At 46.7% G+C, this 22,330-nt stretch overlaps 1 protein-coding gene across 1 annotated transcript; it reads left to right on the forward strand.

The window, feature by feature from the left end:
- Positions 1-11,443: 11,443 nt before the first annotated feature.
- On the forward strand, positions 11,444-20,662 carry LOC149329774 (TNF receptor-associated factor 6-like). The gene is made up of 2 exons (XM_089559624.1): positions 11,444-11,754; positions 18,986-20,662. Exons 1-2 carry the CDS (start codon positions 11,470-11,472, stop codon positions 20,096-20,098), a joined length of 1,398 nt encoding a protein of 465 aa, XP_089415750.1. The 5' UTR covers positions 11,444-11,469; the 3' UTR covers positions 20,099-20,662.
- The last annotated feature ends 1,668 nt before the right edge of the window (positions 20,663-22,330 follow it).

A 22,330-nucleotide genomic window follows, 5' to 3' on the forward strand; every position in this document is an offset into this window, starting at 1 on the left:
GGTTTGCTTCAACATAGGCGAGACCTCACGGCTGCGATCGAACAGCTTGAGCGGCGCCTATTCTCTCGCGGTAATGTAGTCAACAATGTTTCCAACAGCGCGAGAGAGCCGAATTCCACTTCGAACATCTCACGGTCGCCCAGTGTGTCCAGTACGAGCCACGGAGAGTACTCGCAGACTACACCCACCATACCTGCAACCTTACACGTGGCAAGCAATAGCAGCGAACAGACAATTGATGTCAGCAGAAATCGGCAGACAAATCCTGACCTAAGCGTGACAAGCTGCGAATTCATCGTGCGCGGTGTCAAAGCTCTCGAAAACACCGCAGCGACTCAGGGCTCCGCTATTTATGATAGTGAACGTGTGTACTTGGGTGGCTACCTTATTACACCTTCAGTTGAATTCATAAAAGGTGGTACTGTGGCTATTCATGGTCACTTGTGGATGCACAAGGGGGTCATGGATGATGTCGTTCCTTGGCCTTTCGAGCGAAAAATAAAGATGATCATAAAACACCCCAGAAAAGACGAAAGAAAAGAGCTTGAGGTAGACCCACATGGTCTTTTCCCTTTCTTCCAAAAAACTGATGGGTTGCGCGACACGGGGCATGGCTTTCCACACTCCTCACTCAGCCTCGATGATCTCCTCAGGGGTGGATATGTGGAGGGTGATCAGCTTCTAGTGAAGTGGGAGTTGCTTCCTTGATTTAGTGCTTCACCTTCGCCTGACAACTTTTCTTCGCCGCCTATGTGAAACCGTCACCGTTATTCATTTGCCATTGTTGTGCAATTATGTAGCCATGTGTGAGCCCTTTCGTATGTGAATTTTTAATGTTTTTATGTTTCTGCCAGTATAAGCATTGATACCTTTTATTTCTGACATCTTTTTGCGGCTCCTAGCGATACACTTTGTATGGTAAAGTTTCTCTTGAAAATAAAGGCCCTTCATATTTCATTCCAGTTTGTCCACTAGTTTGCAGCAAGACTGCCTTCAAATGGGGCCTCCAAACTGCACATCTCCACAAAAAAAAAAAAAAAAGAAATTGACATGAAAAATAATCTGAATTCAGACGTTCCCAGTTATGCTTGTCATGCATATCAGAATCACCTATTTTCTGTTCGCTTTTCTGCGTAACAAATTAAGGAAGGAATCGAATCTGGCAGTCTTCACGCCATAGCTAACATCAAAGAGTTCTTTCACAGCTTCCGCCCTCACCGTTCGATCACACTCGCGTTAGTAGAGGACATCCACTGCTCTAGACGAGGGTGGAGCTGGTGAACAGTCTAGGTTCAGTTAGTCACACAAATAGCCACGAAAGCAGTAGATTCGATAGCTGTCGCTGTAGCTGAGTTGGTATTGCACCGGAAACGAAATTCGGAGGTCGTGGGTTCGGATCCCACCGGCGGTATACGGTTTTTTCTTCTGCTTTCTTATCAGTTATGCTCAGGTGACAAAATCATTACACTATTATCTGCAATTAAGACCACGAATTGGTCACTATGCCGGGCGAGTTCAGCCTCCGCCATACTTATTCACTAATAAAACGCGCGACCGCAGATAACAGACATAGTAAGAAGCGCGATTGAAAGGGTTAATAAGCATGATTCATTTGAAGGCCGGAACAGAATGTGACATGGAATAAAGGGCATGATTTTGTAAGAGCCGTACCAAATTTTATTTTGCGAAGTTCCAAGAGCGCAGAAAAACATGTTGTGATACCACTCGACACGCCTTATGTGATGTCTCACTCTTAGCGCACAACTCAACCGTGTTTGAGTGAATAAATGAAGTAGGTACTGACAGACGGATGACGAAAATGCACCTAAGAGGAGCGGCGAGGAACAAATTGGACAGCAGGGTTTGTGCTCTGTCATTGCCATCACACTGGCTCCCTACGCATTTTGTCTGCACTTACACTAGCGCCACATAGCCGACATGGTTAGGTGACAACCAGAAATTATTATTCGGGTTGGAGTTTCGTGCCCCCAGAAGGTTAGCGAAACGAGAGTTCCAAGGTAAGCAGGGGCATTCTTGTCGATGCGCACAAAAGCACCAAAATTGGCTAGAAAGCTTGTTTATTAATCTCACTAATTGCTTAATCTAAGCCACCTAATGCGTGACTAACACCAAACCGGGGCGTGGTTGAGGTGCGGTTAAAAGTCGCACTTGCACCTAGGACTGAAGGGGATTTTTTTTTTGTAGCGCAACGCCTCTGAAAGCGACTGATGCTTTCGCAAGATTTACGTCATATCTAGAGAACTGCTGAGTGGACGCCGACAGTTGTTTATATGAAATGATACGAACATGCACATAGGCGACCAAGCACACAAACACTCGCCACAGATTTTTTTTCACGAAAGAAGGCTACACTGGTAACTGAGTAAAATACTCTCAGTACGGTGTGCGTGGAATCGTCCCCGCGCTCTCTAAATCTGATCTTTTTTGCAGGATGCAATTCGTAGATGCCTACAATGCCACTTCCGCAAGGAAGCCGGTTATGGTTGGTGCGCTGCAGGAAAGCATTTTAGGGCCACTTTTATTTTGATCTACATAAATGACATTGTAAACTGAACAGATAGCGCTTGAGTTATTTCGTACGCTGCAGACGGGACAGTGTTTACTACAAGCAGCTTATGGATAGATATTGAAACCAAGGCCAACAAGGCACTGGCTAAATTAGAAGCCTGGGATGAGGTGAATTATTTAAAAACATATCCTATAATAACAAAGGAATGTGGTACACGCCATGAGGTAAAGTGTGACAGAACAGATTAATCTGTTTCTTGGGTCCAGACCATTAAATGCTTTGGAATGGTTTGGTTTATGGGGTTTAACGTCCCAAATCGACTCAGGCTATGAGAGACGCCGTATTTAAGGGCTCCTTAAATTTCGACCACCTGCGGTTCTTTAACGTGCACTGACATCGCACAGTACACGGGCCTCTAGAATTTCTCCTCCAAACAAATTCTAGCAGCCGCGGCCGGGATCGAACCCGCGTCTTTTGGGTCAGCAGCCGAGAACCATAACCACTGAGCCACCGCGGCGGCTCCAGACGATTAGAGATGCTGGGTTCTGTTAATAGTCTCGGAGCATATTTTTCTTAGCATCTTACCTGGAATGAACTTGTTGACTACCTCCAATGTAAGCTGTCATCTGCCATGGGTACCATTGCTCCTATGCGGCGCGTTCTCAGAGCCATGGTAAAAGCATTTCTTTTACGATGCTTTAGTGCTACCTCTGATGCAGTACTGCAGCATGGCCTGGGGCACAACTGGTGTTGCCAATTAGCGCCGACTACATTTACTGCAGAAAAGAGCCGTGCGTTTCATTGCTGATGTTCATTATACTTACGCCACAAAACCTTTTGTTTTTCAAAGTATGATATTCTTTCTGTGTTTTTGTCCTACAATTAAAAGTGGATGATATATTATAAAATTTTCAGTTAATTTGGTATGGATGATGCAATTTGAATTGCAGTACTACAGGTGAATACATGCGTTCGTCAAACCAGACACAAAGAACTGTCGTTTGTGCCTACCCCTAGAACACCCTAAGATGAACAATCTTTATTTTGCACACTACCGTCGCTGCTAAACCTACTAATCCGAAAAGATTTTGATCTCATCTGTAGCGAAAACTATCTCATCAAAAGCTTTCGCCAACTTTTTTTGAAGCGAAAAGTTTCACTCGAGGAGTGGGAGGGCGTGTTGGCTAGCTGTGACAAGCTCGTCTAGACCAGGGCCGTGGAGTGGGCCACCCAGGTCGCCGTCAGCCATGGGTATATGGCCATCTATCACGGAATCGTCCACACATGCTCTCTGACGAAAATAAAGTTTTTCCATCCATCCATCACTAAGCTACTCAACACCATAATTCGTGTGAGCCGAAGGCCAGATTTGCCACTTCTGCGCATGCGCGAAACCGAGCGACGTCACGCGTAGCGCAGGTGGCCGCCGACTCCGTAATAAAAAAAGAATACAATTAAGCACAGAAAGGAGAATAAAAAAGGAAATGAAAGAAATAAAATATCAGAAGTAAAAAAAAAATAAAAGACAAACAGTACGCCATGAAACTCTCATATCTCGGTGGACACCCGAAACGCGCCATAAGGAAAGGAAAATGAAAAGAAAAATGGTTTTAAGGAAAGCAAACGACGCCTGTTTCTCTCGTATCTCGGTGGATACCCGAACCGCGTCGTAAGGGCCTTAAGGAAAATGAAATGAAATGAAAATTGGTTCTGAGGAAAGGAAATGCCTGTTTCTCATATCTTGGCGTACACCAGAAAGGAATGGACACCACAGTACATGTCTCTAAAGCAACCTTCTAAGACAGCGTGGTATTCACTACACGCGCGTCTCCTCCTCCGCCTCTATACAGTCAGTGTGTGAACGGCCGAACGCCTCCACTTTATTGTACTGCTCCACCAGTGCATTGTGCGCAAACTGCGACAGTCATGACGTCAAACCAAGCGTAACAACCTTTTCGCTTATATATGCAGGCTTAACCGCAGCTAAGCCATTGCCAATTTTTTTCTACAAGACTACTATAAAGCTCTCATTTTTTCCCCGTGCTTATTGACCGCTGATGTGTATACTGTTGTTCTGTGTTTTGCCACGTTCATTACATAATGGTCCACACTCTCTCCTACTTCTCAGTATACTGTGACTAAGAATGTATGACTTGCTGTTAGCTTGCTATTTGCTAACCTGTAAAGGGTCGAGAACTGGTCAAGCTCTCCGAGCTTTTTTGTGCCGTACTCCTCCGTTTTAAAGGAAATAAAGTTTATTTATTTGTTCATTTATTAATAGTTGGTAGAAAGGCTTCACAGTCAATATGAATGATCGCTTGCCATGTCAGTCGTCTATCTCCGCTTTAGTGCGATACTGCATATACGGTACATATCCTTGTTTTCGCTGGTATTTTCACTCCGGTACAGTATTACGGAACTCAATCCTAGGTACCTGGACGTGGGACTGTGATTAAGAAAATTGGTGACTTTTAGCCACAGACATAATCATAAGCTTAGGATCGAAATGCGTAGATGCACCAGGGTGTAAAGAGAGGTGTTTTTCTCTCACGGAGATTAATGTACTAGAAGAATGTTCCCTTTGATTGTGTCATTAACAGTAATACAGACAGCTTGAAAGCCGCCATTTAACTCTCTGCTACGTTTTCCCTAGTCTACATTTCATCTAGAATCCCGCATTGCTGGGTTTATCAGGAAATGAAAATGGCTACTATAAATAGCCAACTGACGCCATTTCGATTATTCCAAGCTACGATTATCTCACAGAAAAGATGATGCGCAGCGTGATAACTGTCCTCATCTTAATAACACTGCGTAAAACAGATATAGGAGGGGGAGGTGAGGGGGGGGGGGGAAGGATTGCTTTAGGATTTTTAATGGGCTAGCTTTACATGTGCAATGCAGATAATTTAAAGTTGGAGGGTCCACTTCAGGCCAGTTTTAGCGGGGAAAATCCATAATATATAAGGTTTTCATTTTAACTCTTACTGATATTATACTGAGTATAGTATACTGAGCATATAGTATGTTGGGTATATAGTATACTGAGTATATAGTATACTGAGTATATAGTATACTGAGTATACAGTATACTTAGTGTAGTAGTGACACTGATAGTATCGTGAACGCCGCCTTCACGGAATGTATATTCGGCTCGGCGGAGAGAAGATAACGACATAGTGGTCTAATTTTTTTAATTGGTTATCCAAATTTCGTTATTTATCTTTTTAACTCTTAACTTTACGCTTCATATTGACATAGCGATTTTGGAGACTGTAATGATTCAAAGCGAATAAAATTTTAGCATGTCCCTAAGTGAAACAGGTATTTAGACTTTCGCGATTGAATTCTCAGTATTTTCGCATCCGATCTGGAACTGAACGCTCAGAGTGCGCCGGAAATGCCGCCCATGATACTACTACTGACGAAATGATGACCGCAAATAACCGACGGCAGCAAGGCTAGCTCCGACTGCGCCAGGCAGGCACTCGAGTAGAGCGCATAGTCATTGCCTCCGTGAGCAGCACGCTCTATTTTTTCGTCCTTGGTATTGAACTTAGAGGCACGTTTCCTGCCGTCAGCGGCTTCGAAAAAGCAGCACGGTGATAGCGCGCAGGGTTTCCCTTTCCGCTCTGGCTCGGACAAGAAAGGACTATTTATTTTATTATTATTATTATTTATTATTTATTATTTTTGCGATTTATTATTTTTTGCTGGAATCTCAACTGGTCAGCTGCCGGCTGTCGATTCCGTTAACAGAACGAACGAGGCTGCTGCAATGCTATCCATATGGGGTGCGATTACGAGTCGCTCAAAATCGTCTCAATCGGCAAGTGTCTCAAAAAGTGTCTCATTTGCCCCGTTCCTATTTGTCGGTCGTGACCAGCGGCCATATTGGTTTTTTGCGTCACCAGCCGACGTCATAAACGTGCAGAAGTGTTGACGTTGCTTACCTAATTATGCGAGCCGATTGAGACGATTTTTCGGGATTGGAACGAGTGGTCTGAAACCGCTTGATAGAGAAAATGGCGGTGGTTTACATCGCCTGTGGCCGCGCGAGCAACGGTGTAAGAGGGTGCATGAAGACGGTTTTGACATGCCGGACGAGTTGTTTGGACGTTTTGACATAGGAAGGAGCATAATGGCTATGCGACGAACTCGCCATTGAAGTTGGAGGTGTGCAGGTGAGCGGCAGTGGAGAGGCAAGTGCTGTGCGCGCCTTCGCCGCCGATGGGTTTGAAGAGACCGTAGGAAATGAAGTAAACGTCGGCGTAGCCCAACCGACTGTGAGCAAGTGTTTGCGGTTAGTTGCGGAGACCACTGTAAAAGTCAAGTCGCAGAAGGTGCGCGCTTTCCGGCGAGACCCCCAAGACAAGGCGGCGGCGAAGCAGGACATCCTTCGCATAAACTTTCGCCACCACAGCATCCCCGGCGGCCTCATCCGAGCATCATCCGAACGGAACGGCAACAACACCAACACTAATATCAAGTGCTTAACCCGAAGCGGGCGGCATGAGTTGGTTACGAGGCGGAAGAGCGATTGTTGCCGCAGTGACCGGGCGTGCCGGCTCTTTATTCCCGCAGTGAGATTGCAAGCTACCAGCAGCTGCACCGGTCTGCTTCCGTATGTCGGCTGTTGCTGCAGTGTGATTATTCATGGTCGCCGTTTGTTTTCTGAACAAAAATAAATAGCATCACGCATCGCCCTTGGAGCACATTTGCCATCAATAGCAGGCTAGGTGAGTTCACACTGGCGAGTCACGGGCGTCGCGCGATAGGCTTAAATCGATTTGTTACGCTCCCTCCCCGCTTCACATGTGCTTCGCAAGCCGTAACTAATTGACCGAAATCGGTCGCCTTGAATTCTAGCGCGACGTTTGCAAGTCGTCAGTGTGAACTTGCCTTAAAGCTGCCTTCGCCGGTTTTCGAGCCAAGCGCTCCTTGCAAATTGATCTCGGCAGACCTGTAGCAATCAGTGCCTTTAAATAGATATTTCAGCGCACTTAAGACGTCTGCACAGTACCTTGATTCTACGTAATGTGTAAAGAAAAAGGACAGCCATCGAATCAGCTGATTTTTTTTTTCTGGCTGCCATGCTTACGGTGGCTGAATATGTGCGTGGAGGGATAAGGCTGAATCCTTTGAATCAGGCGAAAGCTCACGCCACCTAGCCGACGCTACCGACGCTTTTCCAGCGTCAGCGCACCCTCGCGGCAGCAAAAGTGACTGAAGAGCAAATTTAATTGCGAAACGAGAACGCTTCTTGTTTTGCTTTATGTAGTTACGAGGGGCGTTCAATAACGATTTCCCCTGACCCACTTCCTGTGGACGGAGGGCAACGAAACTTTCCAGATTTATTAGTCCTTCTCTATATAGGTGCCATCCAGGGACACACACTTCTCCCATGTTTTTATGCAACTGCAAACACCTCGCTTGTAGAAGTCGACAGGTTGCTCCAAAAGCCACGTTGTGACTTGAGAGCTCAGCGTCTCACCATCTGGAAAATGCTTGCTCTTCAAATATGACTTCAGTGTTGGAAAGAGGTGACAGTCCGATGGTGCGAGGTCGGGTGAATAAGGGGGATGTGGTAGAATTTCAAAGCCGCAGCTGCGTGCTTCCATCTTGGAAACAAGTGAGTTGTGAACTGGGGCATTGTCTTGCAGAAGGCGGACACCTTTGATGAGCATGCCAAGTCTCTTGCTTTTGATGGCATCACGCAATTTCCGCAGCAGTGAAGCATAGTATGCCCCAGTAGTCCTGGCACCCTTTGCTAGGAAATCTATCAAGACTACTCCGTGCTGGTCCCAAAAGTATGTGAGCATGACCCTGCCCGCCGATGGCTGGGAGCGTGCCTTCTTTGGAAGTGGGGTGTCCAAGTGCTTCCATTGCATCTACTGGACATTAATCTCCGGGTCATAAGGATGGACCCAGCTTTCATCCTGTGTAATCAGTCTGCTGAAAAAGTCTTCCTGGTTTCCATGGCACATGGTCCAAAGAGCCTGGGAGCATTATTCAGGTGGTCCTGAATAATTTTTTCAATGAACCCGCACTAATCTTGACATTTTGGGCTAGGTCTCGAATGGTTATGCGGTGATTTTCCAAAATGGCGGCCTCCACTTGCTGGACGGTGTGTTCATCGATAGCGGAGTGGGTCGCCCTGCAATGGGAGCCGTTTCCACCGAAATCCGACCGCATTTTAAGTGACGATGCCAATTCTTCACTACATTATAAGATGGGGAATCCTCCTCATAAACCACTTTTATCTCATCGAATGTCTCCCTTGGAGTGCGGCCTTTCACGTACAAGAACTTGATAACTGCTCTTTATTCTACCGCATCCGCTATCACACCTCACACCACTTCAGCACTTATAAAGGAAAGACCGTTATTACTTGAGAGTGGCACATTGGCACGTGACCTATAGTGACTTGAGTCATTACACATGCGCAGTTTCAGCATCCTGCAATTGATAGAAGTGAGTCAGGGGAAATCTTTATTGAACAACCCTCGTAGGTTTGAAACACAGTTTGTTTGGAAAATAAAGCAATGTTCATTTTGTTAATGGCGTGTTTACAGCAAAATGTTAGCATAAGGTCCCTTATTGCGCAACTAAATGCTTCCTGGGTGGAACCCCACCACAACCTCGCTGCTAATTTGTTGATTCCGCGGTCAACGTCTCGCGGTGTCGTCATTTTGACGTCAGAGTCTGAAAATTGAGACAAAAACTCGTAATACAGTCCATGAACTCTGACTGCGCGTTGGAATGACAGGGCAGCTGCAACCGCGATACTTTTGACCGAGAAAAGGCAGATGGTTGTCGCCTACGTGAAAACGAATGGCAACGTTCCGCCTCGCCTCATGACTCTACGCCTCCGAGAATCCTGGCCGCCCGGTTCCGTCTCATACGATGTTTGCTAAAATGCACAAACTTTTCCGGACCACAGAATCCGTGCTTCATTCAAGGAAGGCAAAGCAGTTATCCTGAGGGAACATTTTACAGATAAATATTCACGCCTACGTTCGTGCATACTCCGAAGCCAGAATCCGTGAAATCGTCGAGGCCGTTGGACCCTACCGCTATTCAGTCTGGAGAGCGCTCAAGAAGCATAGTTTTTATCCTTGCCACATATCGCTGCATCAGGATCTCAGTGAAGAGAACTATAAAAAAAACGGTACGAATTCAGCAACTGGCGTTGATCAAATGTGACGAACGCTCAGACTTTATTAGGAAGTTCTGTGGACGGACGAGGCCCACTTTGGTTGTAATGGGGAACGCAATGTACACAACGTCCAGTACTCGTGTGACCAGAACCCGCACTGGCTCCGGGAACACCATTACCAAGTCAGGTGGTCAGTGAATGTCTGGTGTGGCATCTACTCAAATCGAGTAGTGGGGCCGTACTTTCTGGAAGAAAATCTAACCGCAAAGTCACACAGCGAGCATACTAAGTTGTGCTGTCAGCTATTTCATGTGCGAGTCGTGGTTTCAGCACGACGGGGCGCCTGCGCTCTTCTCGTCGCGTGCAAGCGATTGGCTCGTCAGGAAATTCCCCGGTCAGTGGGTAGGGCGGGGCGGAATCATGTTCTGGCCACCTGGGTCACCCGACCTAACTTCATTAGATTTCTTGCTTTGAGGTTACGTCAAGAACGAAGTCTGCGCCACTGAACCCGAAGACGTGGCAAATTTAAAAAAAAAAAGAATCATAAAGGCATGCGCGAATATACCCCACAGGTTGTGAAACGAGTGCTGCAGTCCATAAAGGAAAGATTCATGGCATGCGTGGTGGTTGAAGGCAAGGCAAACACTGATGCTTGAAACCTAGCCACGGAGATACGACGGGGCAACAGCTATCAGTTCACGTCCTTTGAAATTGCTTTGGATGAAAAATAAAGTACAAACAAACAACTTGCACTTCCTTTCTTGGCCGCGTCAGAACGGAAAAGAAAATTTTGCGCGTTATCACCGTCCTGCTTTCTCGCAGCCGCTGTCGGCAGGGAACGTCCCTCTCATTAGGTTCAATGCCAAAGGCGAAAAAAGAGCGCGTGCTGCTCACAAAGGAAGTGACTATGCGCTCTACTCGAGCGCCTGCCTGCCGCAATCGCAGCTATAGCCTTGGGGCCGTCGGTTGTCGTCATCATTCCGTCACTCTCTTACGTAGTATCGTGGGCGGGATTTCCGGCGCACTCTGAGCGTTCAGTTCCCGAATCGGGTCCGAAAAGGCTGAAAATTCAATCTCGAATATTTCAATACCCGTTGCACTTAGAGACATGCTGCAAATTGTATTTGCTTTGAACCATTAAAGTCTCCGAAATTGCGATTGCAATATGCAACGTAAAGTGGAGTTAAAATAATTAACGAAATTTGTCTAATTAATGAATTGACATTTAGTTCTCGGTCGTTATACTGTGTCCGCCGAGCCGAATATACCATGCATGAAGGCAGAATTCATGATACTATCAGCGCCTTATTTTTAAAATTCTGTAAACGGTTATAAAGAACACCATGTATACTGCATAACAACACCATAATTCAAGACGAATTTGCTATCTCCTACATCTCCGGCGGGCTCCCTGATATAGTTGCAAAATGGGGGCACGATATATTTTGGCGCAAATACGAGCAGGAGCACAAGTTCTTCATTTAAGCCCGCGATTCAAGACTTCATCCTGGAAATAGTCGGCAAAAAAAAAATGACTGTCATTACCCGCTTTTCTCGTTCTGAAAACAAGAAATAAAGAGACTGGCAAATAGCTGCAGCGCGAATACTGACGCCTTACGCCGCGCTCACCTCAGCAGTGGACGCCCAAGAGGCACCAGATAACTTAGCGATTGTCGCCTTGATGACCACTGAACGAAAGATATGAGCGCGGTTTGAGGGGGCGTGAAATGCAGTTGCTTGTGTTCTAAGTGTAGGCCGGCCATACACTACGTGGTGCGCAATGGCGACTAGATGTGTGCAATACACGCTGGTCGGGTTCTCTGCAGAGCTCGACTGGAGGCCCCTGTGCTTTTTGAAGGCCCTTCCACTGAACAGAATATGCAGCGCCTGTGGACTGGTCCGGCGGAAGACTGCATTGCTTCCATGCGGACATACGCTGTGCGACTGTTGCTACGAGCAGTGCGCTCAGGATGGCCTCCACATCTGTGCGCTGGACAGCTACGAGTGCCAGGATGACGACGTCGAATGGAGGGACTTTTCTGACGAAGAACTGCTGAAACGAGAGGTAAGCGAAAACACAATGAAGCGCCGCTGTGAAGTATTGTGCAGTAATTTTCGCCCGATACTACACTGAGGAACTGTATGGGAAGTAAGCGCAGTCAGCGTCGTAATACGGCTCGACGAAAACTGCTGTTTTCTTGAATTGCAACCCATGAGAGTTTATACGAAAGTTTCAATTGTGCGTCCTCAAATTAAAGCTTTGCCTACGCAACGGCCGCACATTACGACCCACAGCCGTACGTACTGGTAAAGATAGATGCTGTATGAAGACACCCCTAAAACGATCAATAATTTTTTGTCATCTTTTCTCTTCTTCCTCATCGGTATTGCAACCGTAAATGTTGCTAGTTAAAAAAAAAAATAACAGCGGCTATCACTTCTTCGTTTGATGGGGAGGGGTTGTTTCGCAGTTATCCGATCAGCTTAGCATTAGATGCTCAGTTTAACAGCAGCAATTGTAAGTATGCTCTTGCCCACGCATCCTTTTTTGGTTCTTCGAATTCTGCCGCAGCAACTCGAGGAAGTCGACACCCAGGTGATACTTATAAATAAGTGGCCGGCGGTACAACCGGCGACAAAATAAAGCCGGGTGCGACAGGTGGCAAAAAATAAAACGGCAAACTGTGTCACCGTGCAATTTCACCCTGAACTTCTGTGCCGAGAACTTGCCGCGCGTATTGACTTCCTCTAATGCTCTTAGTGTCATCTTTTTATACGATTTTGTGAAAGGTGATAAGGCAGTGCTAGTCGCGAGACGTCCCTCTTTCTCAGCTATCATGTCGTGCAGTTCGGCGGCCATAGACGGACGCTGAAGAATGCGCTGATCGCTTTGCAGTGATACACGGATGATCCATTTTACTAGCCTCGGCGAAGAACCAGCTCAGCACCCAATATTGCTTCACTAGTTTGCTGCTATAATGAGTTGGAAGAGAGCTTCCGATCGACGAATGAGAGCTATTAAGCGAATAGAAAGAGGCATTGACAAGATAAACATGTTATTTTTTTTGCGCCCAAGCAGTCCTATAGATTGTCGAAGGTGTTGCTCGTGACCATGTGTCCTCCTGTATCAGTCGGCCGCCTCTGGCGATGGTGAAAATTATTACGTGTCTCGCATGTTAAGCAAAAAAATTGTGCCGAGTGCTGGCTATGATAAAATCAAGCAAGTTGAAAAAAGAACTCAGAGGGAAGGTTAGCAGTTCATAATGAGAATCAGGATAAGAATCTTTTCAGTCATTTAAGTGATGAATTTAGATTTACACACAGAAGGAAGTCCAATAGCCGATGTCTGAAAGGGGACCGCCTTTACAGAGTAACCTTTAGATGACTAAAACAATGAGCAGCGTTTTAGCAATGAAAGATGACGCTTAATTGAAACATAAAACATACAGTCCGTCACAATGAGCGTAAGCTATTACATATAAAAAGAAACTCATGGTTAATTTATAGCTTTTGGTCAACAAAACTGGTTTCATTTGTCGAAATGTTGCGGAGGCGAGGAGGAAGGTTGGCATTGAATAGTTAGTTCGGCGCCCTCGACTAGTTCTTTCAATGTCGAGATCTAGAATTTTTGCCATACGAAAAATGTTCCTGCACAGAAGGGTGCGTTTCCTGTTCAGTGGACGCCGGTTTCTCTGGCGACGACCTGTGCAGTTACGCAGTAAAACATGTGTCACGACAGAACGTTATATCTAATGACCGCAGTAAGAACAAGGTAACAACGCCGGTGCGCCTCCGAAGTGTACGTTCGACATGAAGGATAAAGAACTGCAATATTTCGGGCGTTGGGTTGTATATGACCCTCTTGACCCCCTGAAATGTTGTAAAAGACACACCCGGGAACACTAAAGGACGTGCATGCGCAAAGACATATCTTGGCACAAGTAATGCAATCTCAGACGACGCGGCGATGCATTTTTGACTGCTTTTACGTGATGTTAGTTGCGCCACCTTATTTTGATTTAATTTGTACGTTAGGCACAGGGCTCGCCCTTTCTTACTGCGCATGTACAGTGTAATCCGCTCTGTGTACTGTGCGATGTCAGTGCGCGCGAAATTTCAGTAGTCTGTCACTAAGGCGTTCCTCATAGCCTGAGTTAAACCCGCATAAAACATAAGCCAAAAACCACTATTTGACCTGTCAAGATTGTAGTCTTAATACCACAGTTTCCCGTTTCCCACTGAATACAACTATTGGGGCGTAGCTGCGTCGGCCATGTAAAGCGCTTCCTGCCAAAAATAGAAATCTGGCTCACACTTTTTGTTTGAGGGTTTCCATCGCGGGCTTGATCAAATAGCTAGATTAAGAATCTGCGCCGCATTTGCTTTCTTCTCGAGCGCCCAACCGCGCTGCACGCAACTAGCTTTTGTTTCCGTAAGGAAAACGCGAGTACTCATGTATTTAATACCTTTTTCTTTTATAGTACTTTGTGTGCCTGGCTAGGCTCTGCAGAGGCTTATCGTTGACAATCCAAGTAACACTCAGCGGACCGAAAAGTTGAAACCGCATTGGTAATCCTACTGAGAACTGAATGTGATAATGGGGGGAGGGGGTGGAGCTTACATGTACAGCGGTGCATTAAGCTCCTCAGTGCTTTAGGAGGGGGGGGGGGAGAATCTCATGCTCCATCTCTCTGCCCTGCAGCTAACTCCGCGTGCTCCTAACTCTGGTGGCTACCGCATGTCACCGCCATTAAGACACGTTAAGGGCGTGTCTGCACTGGAAAAGCTCTGAGTGCCACGTTCCTTTTTCCTACAGAGCTGGGATTGTAAGAAGTTCTAGGGACGCTTAAGTAATTTTATAAGTTTACTGCGATAGAGTTGCTAAATATGTGGTATGAGGTGGTCGCATAAAGCCCGAACGTTCTTCAATGACCAAGGGTTAGCGCTTCTGGCTCACGTGCAAGGGGCAGCGATTACAGTCCGGGCTCGACCGTTTGTTCCAGCGCAATCGCTTTTTCTCCTGACGCACAATGAAATGTTGGTGGAAGAGCTTCACGATCCTGTAGAGCAATTAGAAACTGTATAGTGTCTTCACGACTGTTGTACCTTTGTGATCGTTCTGGGGCATTTGCATTTGCCGCGTAAGGTCTCGTGGTTCTGAGGTCACGACATTGCCGACAGATAAGGAAATAAAGCTGTGCCGGGGTCGACCAATGGGTTTATGGTTTCTAGGGTTTAACGTCCCAGAGCTACTGAGGCTATGAAGGACGCTGTAGTGGAGGGCTCCAGAAAATTTCAACCAGCTGGGGTTGTTTAATGTGCACTGGCAACGAACAGCACCCGGGCCTCTAGCATTTCGCCTCCTTCGAAAGCTACCGCCGCGGCCGGAATCGAACCCGCGTCTTTTGGGCCAGCAGCCGAGCACCATAACCACGGTGCCACCTCAGCGGCGGGGTCGTCCAATGGGGAATCTCGTTGGCCCCTACTGGGCATTCACCGAACGTCAGCTCTTACGCTATCGCGTTGAAAGTAACGTAGAGCGCCAGAACGCCGCTTCCACTGCGACGATGTCCTGCGAGGCTGCAGCCGCGTTTTCGTACAATAGGCGGCTCTATTTCCCCTCTCCGTAAACACGGTTACCGGTTCTTCTTGATTCCGCGCTTCTTGTTGACTGTAGTGATTCGAGCGGAGGAAGATACGGAAGAACTCAGCCACGCAAGCCATATTCCGATTCAGATAAAATATGAAAGCGCCCGTATGTTTTGCGATGTCCGAGTAGGGTAACGAACCCCCGCTGGCCTAAATTATTTCGGAGTCCACCACCACGGCAACACCCTTAGCCCAGATGCTTCATCGCGACGTTAAACCACTGAATTTACAGTTTTTATGAGCCAGTATATATCATTCCGCCCCAAATGGTGTAATTTATGGCATGATCCTCGTTACTCAGTCTACAAGTGTTTTCACCCTGCAACTGCTGGCAGGGGAATTTAAGAAGTACGCATTTAGGGGGAAATCCTCCGGGCTCATTGTCCACGCTAATATAATGGTAAATTTTAGAGAAGTGCCTGAACTTAAACTCTTGTTTAAGTTCAGTCACGTTCTAGTGACGTCAGTCCAGCGGTCAGGAAGACAGCAAAAAGGCTTGCAAACGGAGCTCTTTATTTGGGCTGACTTGCGCCCGCAAAAGAACTGAATCACTCGGTGGCGGCGTAAGCAACAAGCGTGCTCGTCAATCGTCGAACTACGAATGTTCGCTGCTCGCGGCATCGCTCAATTTAAAGCCAGCAAGAAAACTTCCAGATAGCAGGGCAAGATCATCTACAGAAATCGTGAAAAACCTAGATGCAGCCCTCCATGGCTGCGATCAATCGAGATTAGACTGGTCGCTTCTCGCGTCACGAATAGAAATGATAACACCCCTTTCCTGCAGCCTTGAGCGTGAACGAACGAACACTACAATGATACGTGGCATTACCCCCCTTCCAAAGAAGCATCGTCTCGATGCTTTAAAATGAAATTAAACACGGAGAATGCTTCGAGAACTTAGAGTCCTTTAGCGTTCCTAATAAGGTGTAAGGGCAGCGGTAAAATCTTCAAGTCTGGCCGTGTCGTCGTCGGTGTTGTCGTCGGTGTTGTCGCACTTTTTGCGGTCGTATATGTCGTCGTAGTAGTCGTCGTCGTCGTAGGGATCGTCGTTGTCGTAGGGTTCGTCGTCGTCGTAGGGGGCATGGTCTTCTGTTTTTGTCGATGGAGGATCTAGTTCTTGCGCTCAGAAGCAACCTCACCTCCAGTGGCTGCTTTATTCAGTTTAACCTTCAGGGGCTGGGGAAGCGTCCACGCACTGCGTGGCCTCGGCTAGGAGATACTTAGCGCGGTGACGATGGCGACGGAGAACGCGATAGGCGGCTCGGCGATGAGTATCCTTCCCGACGGAAAAAATCCTCGATTTCGGCTGGTCGCTGGCCGTGTCGGGGTCGTGGGACGTCGTAAGGGAAGCCTCGGATGCCCATTCTCCTGTATGGGCAGTACCGGAGAATGTGACCGGCTTCTCCGCAGTGGAAGCATTGTGGACGGCGCTAGTCGGGTGTTCTCCACTCGACGCATTTCCTCGGCCGTGTACGACGCTCGTAGGACGGGCGAATTGGGGTGAGAGGGCGGCGCTCCAGCGCAGCTGGCTAAGGGCGATAGGGGCTTGGGTCCCATCGTCCGCTGCTCGCGGCATCGCTCAATTTAAAGCCGGCAAGGAAACTTCCAGATAGCAGGACAAGATCATCTACAGTAATGTGGAAAAACCTAGATGCAGCCTTTCATGGCTGCGATCAATCGAGATTAGACTGGTTGCTTCTCGCGTCACGAACAAAAATGATAACAGCCCTTTCCTGAAGCCTTGAGCGTGAACGAACACACTACAATGATACGTGGCAATATGAACAGAGGTAAGAAGCCATAATTAAACCTTTGCGTGCAGCGCACTTTGCTCTATTATTACGCTATGAAACAACTTGCTTCAGCGCAGTTGGCTCTGCGAATATTGAATTTACAAAAAACTGTATTCGAGAGAAACTGGGAAGGGAACGCACGAATCACTGGACGTTTCTTACTTTGACGGGCTTTTTGAAATATCTATAGTGACAGAAAAATGATGTGGCTTAGCCGCGTCGTCATACAATATTTTTGTCCGCTTGTATTTCTCGCAGTTATTTGATGCGACTAGATAGGTTTAACGGCGCGTTTTATTTGATGCACGCCTTCTCCTATGACAAATACCTCTCTACATTCGCTCTCATAAAAGAAATATTGAATTTACCACGTTCCTGACAGAAGCAAATCAATTTCTTACCCATTTCTAGCCACAGCTGTAGCTCGGTGATTATGGTGCTCGGCTGATGACCCCAAAGATGTGGGTTCGATCCCGGCTGCGGCAGTCGTATTTCGATGGAGGCGAAATTCCAGAGGCCCATGTACTGTGCGATGTCAGTGCACGTTAAAGAACCCAAGTGGTGAAAATTTCTGGAGCCTTTCACTGCGATGTCCCTCATAGCCTGATCTGCTTTGGGACGTTAACGATCATAAACTAAGCAACACCACAAACCTTTTTCGCTTATCCCGTGCCTTGGCTCAGACTGTTATTATATAAATATATTCCATTTTATGCCTCGGTGCTGCTTTAATCTCCTATTTCTGTGCACCTCTCCTTCTATCCTGGATTGTTTTATTTTTCTGCCGTGCATAGTAACTATGCATTCATGAGGCGAAATACACAACGGGAGGGAATCGAACTGCTTATTTTTTCGGGTTCGCACGACTCTAGGCATCATTTTTGACGAAAACTTCGACGGCATTTTCCAGAATATGACATTTTCATTTTTTTTCCGCTAATGTCTGAGTCGGCGAACAAAGTGCGCCACGTCCATTGAAATTAGAATACTACATTAGCCAACATTTAAAAAATCTATTCCCGCTGTCGGTTTTCGAACGTTCAGAAAATGTCCCATTCCCGCTGTGGACATTTATTTCAAGTCGCTTATTACAAAGTGGTGAAGTTCAATTTATTAAACACACCAGATTGGGTGTTAAAACCTCATTGCTTAGAAATCCTGCTCCTGGTCTATTTAGCTCATTCCTGCTATAACTCATACAAATTTCTTATACATTCTTATAAGATATTGTTGTTATATATTCTTATGATAAATTACCACCTTAAAAGTTATGCATTGCTCCGCCGCGGTGGATCAGTGGCTACGGCGCTCGGCTTCTGACCCGAAAGACGCGGGTTCGTTTGGTTTGGTTTATGGGGTTTTAACGTCCCAAAGCGAGTCAGGCTATGAGACGCCCGTAGTGAAGGGCTCCGGAAATTTCGACCACCTGGGGTTCTTTAACGTGCACTGACATCGCACAGTACACGGGCCTCTAGAATTTCTCCTCTAAAGAAATTCAACCACTGCGGCCGGGATCGAACCCGCGTCTTTCGGGTCAGTAGCCGAGCACCATAACCACTGAGCCACCACGGCAGGCAAAAAGACGCGGGTTCGATCCCGGCCGCAGCGGCTGAATTTCGATGAAGGCGAAATTCTAGAGGCCCGTGTCCTGTGCGATGTCAGCGCGCGTTAAAGAACACCTGGTGGTCGAAATTTCCGGAGCCCTTCACTACGGTGTCCCTCATGGCCTCAGTTGCTTTAGGACGTTAAACTCCAACAAACCAAAAGTTATGCCCTGAAAGTCTACAATTAGAGCTGCTTCTACAGTCATAATTACGGGTACTCAGTAAACAATGCGTTTGTTTCATTTTGCAGGTCAAGTGCTGGAACCAAGAACGCGGATGCCAGTACGTGACGGCTGTTTCGGGGATCGCCGAGCATTTCCAGCGTGAATGCGAGCATCACGCCATCTGCTGTCCCAAGTGCTCCGCCTGCGTTCTTTTCGGCGAGATGATCGCGCATCTGAAATCGGGCGTCTGCAATACGCTCAAGCCTGCCGCATCCGAATGCCGAGAAGAAACCGCATACGACGAGCGTGCTTTGTTTACTCAATTTCGAGAAGAGTTTGCAGTACAGGCTCGTGAGGTCAAAGAATGCGTGGACCGTGTTGCTGGAGATATAAAAGCACACGGTGAGAGACTGGATGAAATGTATCACGCCATTAACACTTTGAAAGAAACGTCGAGAGAGCAAACGGGAACCGGAGCTGGCCAACACCCTGACGTTTTGGCCCAAACCATTTGCGAGATCAGCGCTTCTAATGAAAACCTCAAACAGTTTTTTACTGCAAGTGTAGATGCTCTGGATCTTTCTAGAAGCTTAAACAACTTAGAGAAGACTGTGAAGCATGAAGTAGCGAAAGTTGCTAGTGAAGCTAGAGGCAGCACCGCCCGAATTGAACGAGCAGTAGCAGGATTGTACGTTGGCACAGAAGAAAACAGCGAAAAGGCACTGGACGGCATCGCCAATATCTTGAGACTTGAGAAACTAGGTCTAACGAGATGCATGTTTTCTGTAAACAATGTGAGCTCACTTCAGTCAAACGCCACATCGAAAGCCTTGGCTTACTTTGAGAGTGAGAAGGTATATTTGCGTGGCTACTGCGTATCACCTGGCGTTGAAGTCAGGAACGAAAGTGGATCCCTGAGATTGCATGCACGGTTGCGCATACAGAAAGGTGACATGGACGACTTTGCTCAGTGGCCATTCGAACACAAGATCAGGATCAGCGTTATGCATCCGAATAAAGGCAGAGAACGCGTGTCTGAAGTAAGAACTATACGTTCTCTTTGCAGCTTTCAAAAGCCAACGAAATGGACTAACCAGCCTGTTGTGTTTGTCGATGAGCCGCTTAGCCTAAACGATCTTATCAGTGACGGGTACTTGGAAGATGATCAACTTCGTATAAAATGGGAAATTGTTCCATGATTAGTAGTATGAAAAGAGCGGTTCTAAGATTAGTAGTAAGAAAAGAGCGGTTTCCTGTGAGAAAATAAAAAGCATTTTGAAGCAGCCATTGTATCAGTGCTGCGCATACCACCGCGAGGAACGGCGTGTTGAGCTCCCTTTCGCAAACTTTTCTGTTCGTGTTACTGCTTTATCTATGATTTCCAAGAGAAAACATCACATGCTATTTTTTCAAACATTTGTCGAGACAGAGACTGCAAGGTCTCAAATAAAGGTATTTGTTTTGACTGAAAGGCACTTTTTTTGGTTTGTGAGAACAATGCAAGTCTTTCGGGAAAGTGCTGGAAGAAAGCTCAAGTAAGGAAGACTCAGAATGCCCAGAGAAATGCCCTTTTACTGACATCGCGAATCAAATTGTGTGCGTATCACTCATTGCTCCAAAGGATGGCTCCGAAGGGTAACCTGATCATACAATAGATAGGAAGCTGGCGATGGCGCGACTGGAGTTCTTGGCAAGCAATAAGCAACCGAGGTTTGTATTGCCAAGACCAGATAAAGAAATGCGATAAAAGGCGCGAAGCGTCCCGAAGGTACCTAATTATGAGCGTAGTACCGAGGCTAAAACAGACACCACGCTCAAAAAAAGATGATTATATTGAATTTTTATGGGTTAATAGGAGATGCATGGGAGAGGCCTTTCCCTGACAATGGGCGTAGTTAGGCTGATGATGATGATGGCGCAAGGGCATCGGCTGACAAAGAGTGCCACGGGACAAAGAATTATTGGTCGCTCAAGGTGGGGACAAAGACTCATTTTCGAAGCATTTGCGAAACAGAATAAGATGGAAGTAGCAAACATTGTGAAGGGAAATGTATGAGCGACGCAGTGAATCTACAAAAACAGACGTAGGAGTAACAGAAGCGCACCCAGTTAACGCAAAGGTAAGCTGTTGCCGGGCAGAAAGCTAGTTTATTGATTTATTTACAGGTACTGCTGTCTCGGTATGAGACATTCCAGGAGTGGTTACACAGAAATGAAAGTCACAATACATAAGTAGGCACTTGCTTCACAAACTGCTCACGTAGTAGGTGTCTGAACGAACCATCAAGTTTATTCCACATCCTAACTGTGTGTGGGAAAAAAAATTTATGGCAATCGAGCAAATACCTGATTGGTGTAATGTTCATAGAATCGGTCCGGCTGGTCACACGAGCAGAACTGAGTAGCTGTAGAACTGAGATAACTTGAGTCAATCATAGAATAAGGCATCTGGAAAAGCAGCCACCGACGGCATGCAGAATGATCGAGGCTGCCAGCCGCGTTGATTTAAACATGACTCCCATTATGCGAAATAACTGGCGTGAATCTTTGTAAGCAGTCTCCCGCCTTGGAGAACCACTACCGCCCAACCTTGGTTGTTTGTGATGAACCAAGGTAACATGTGTTGGGTGCACGCCGGAGCTATACGTAACGTCAGCGTAGTTCTGCAACTGGGTTTGGGCAGCTCACGGGTAGCACGTGCAAGAAGCAGCCTCAGGTAACAGAACGCGGCGATTTCGCACAGCGAAAAAACTTCCTGAACGATGTACGAGTATGTAATGCGAATGTTTTAGCGTTATTAATAGTGTGAAAACAAAGCGTCGGAGGGTTCATCGTACGACCTGTCGCATCCGGCGCACTCGCAAAATATTAAACAGGCCAAGCCGTTGCTCGCACTTGGCACGCTGCCAAGGCTACCTTGCTGTTGCAGGTGGTCTGAGCGGCGGACGGCACCAGTAAGGAAGTTCAGGAAAGATAAAATAGAGCTAACGCGCAGAAAAGTTAACGAGCTAGCCAGTGGTGCGCCTGTACTACCACATTTCAAGAATACGTATGTTGAAAGTGTGTTTTGATGCCACAGTTATGTATCGAGCGTAGTCAGTAAACAAATCATAACGCGCCTGTTTTTTTTTTCGTGTGTCTATAGGACGGGGACCAAGCTACCAACGGTAACACAAAATTAAACCTCCTCGCAGCTAAAACTTCGTGGTCGCCAAGTGTCCTAAACGTCGTGAATGTCTGGGTGCGCTGTACAGTGGAGACGTCACTGTAGGCCTAAACGCTCTTCCCGTATTTCTTTTTTTTTTTTCACGTTGCACACGCTAGACTTTCAGTAATTCTCAAAAATATGGCTTTTGCGGACTGAAGGAGAGGGAATCATGGCCGCTACATATCTTACTAGGCGAACTTGAATATCGAAGAAATCACAAGTA

This window comes from Amblyomma mixtum, chromosome 9 (genome assembly GCF_055824585.1).
Source record: "Amblyomma mixtum isolate Tamu chromosome 9, ASM5582458v1, whole genome shotgun sequence".
NCBI classification, from domain to species: Eukaryota; Metazoa; Arthropoda; class Arachnida; order Ixodida; family Ixodidae; genus Amblyomma; species Amblyomma mixtum.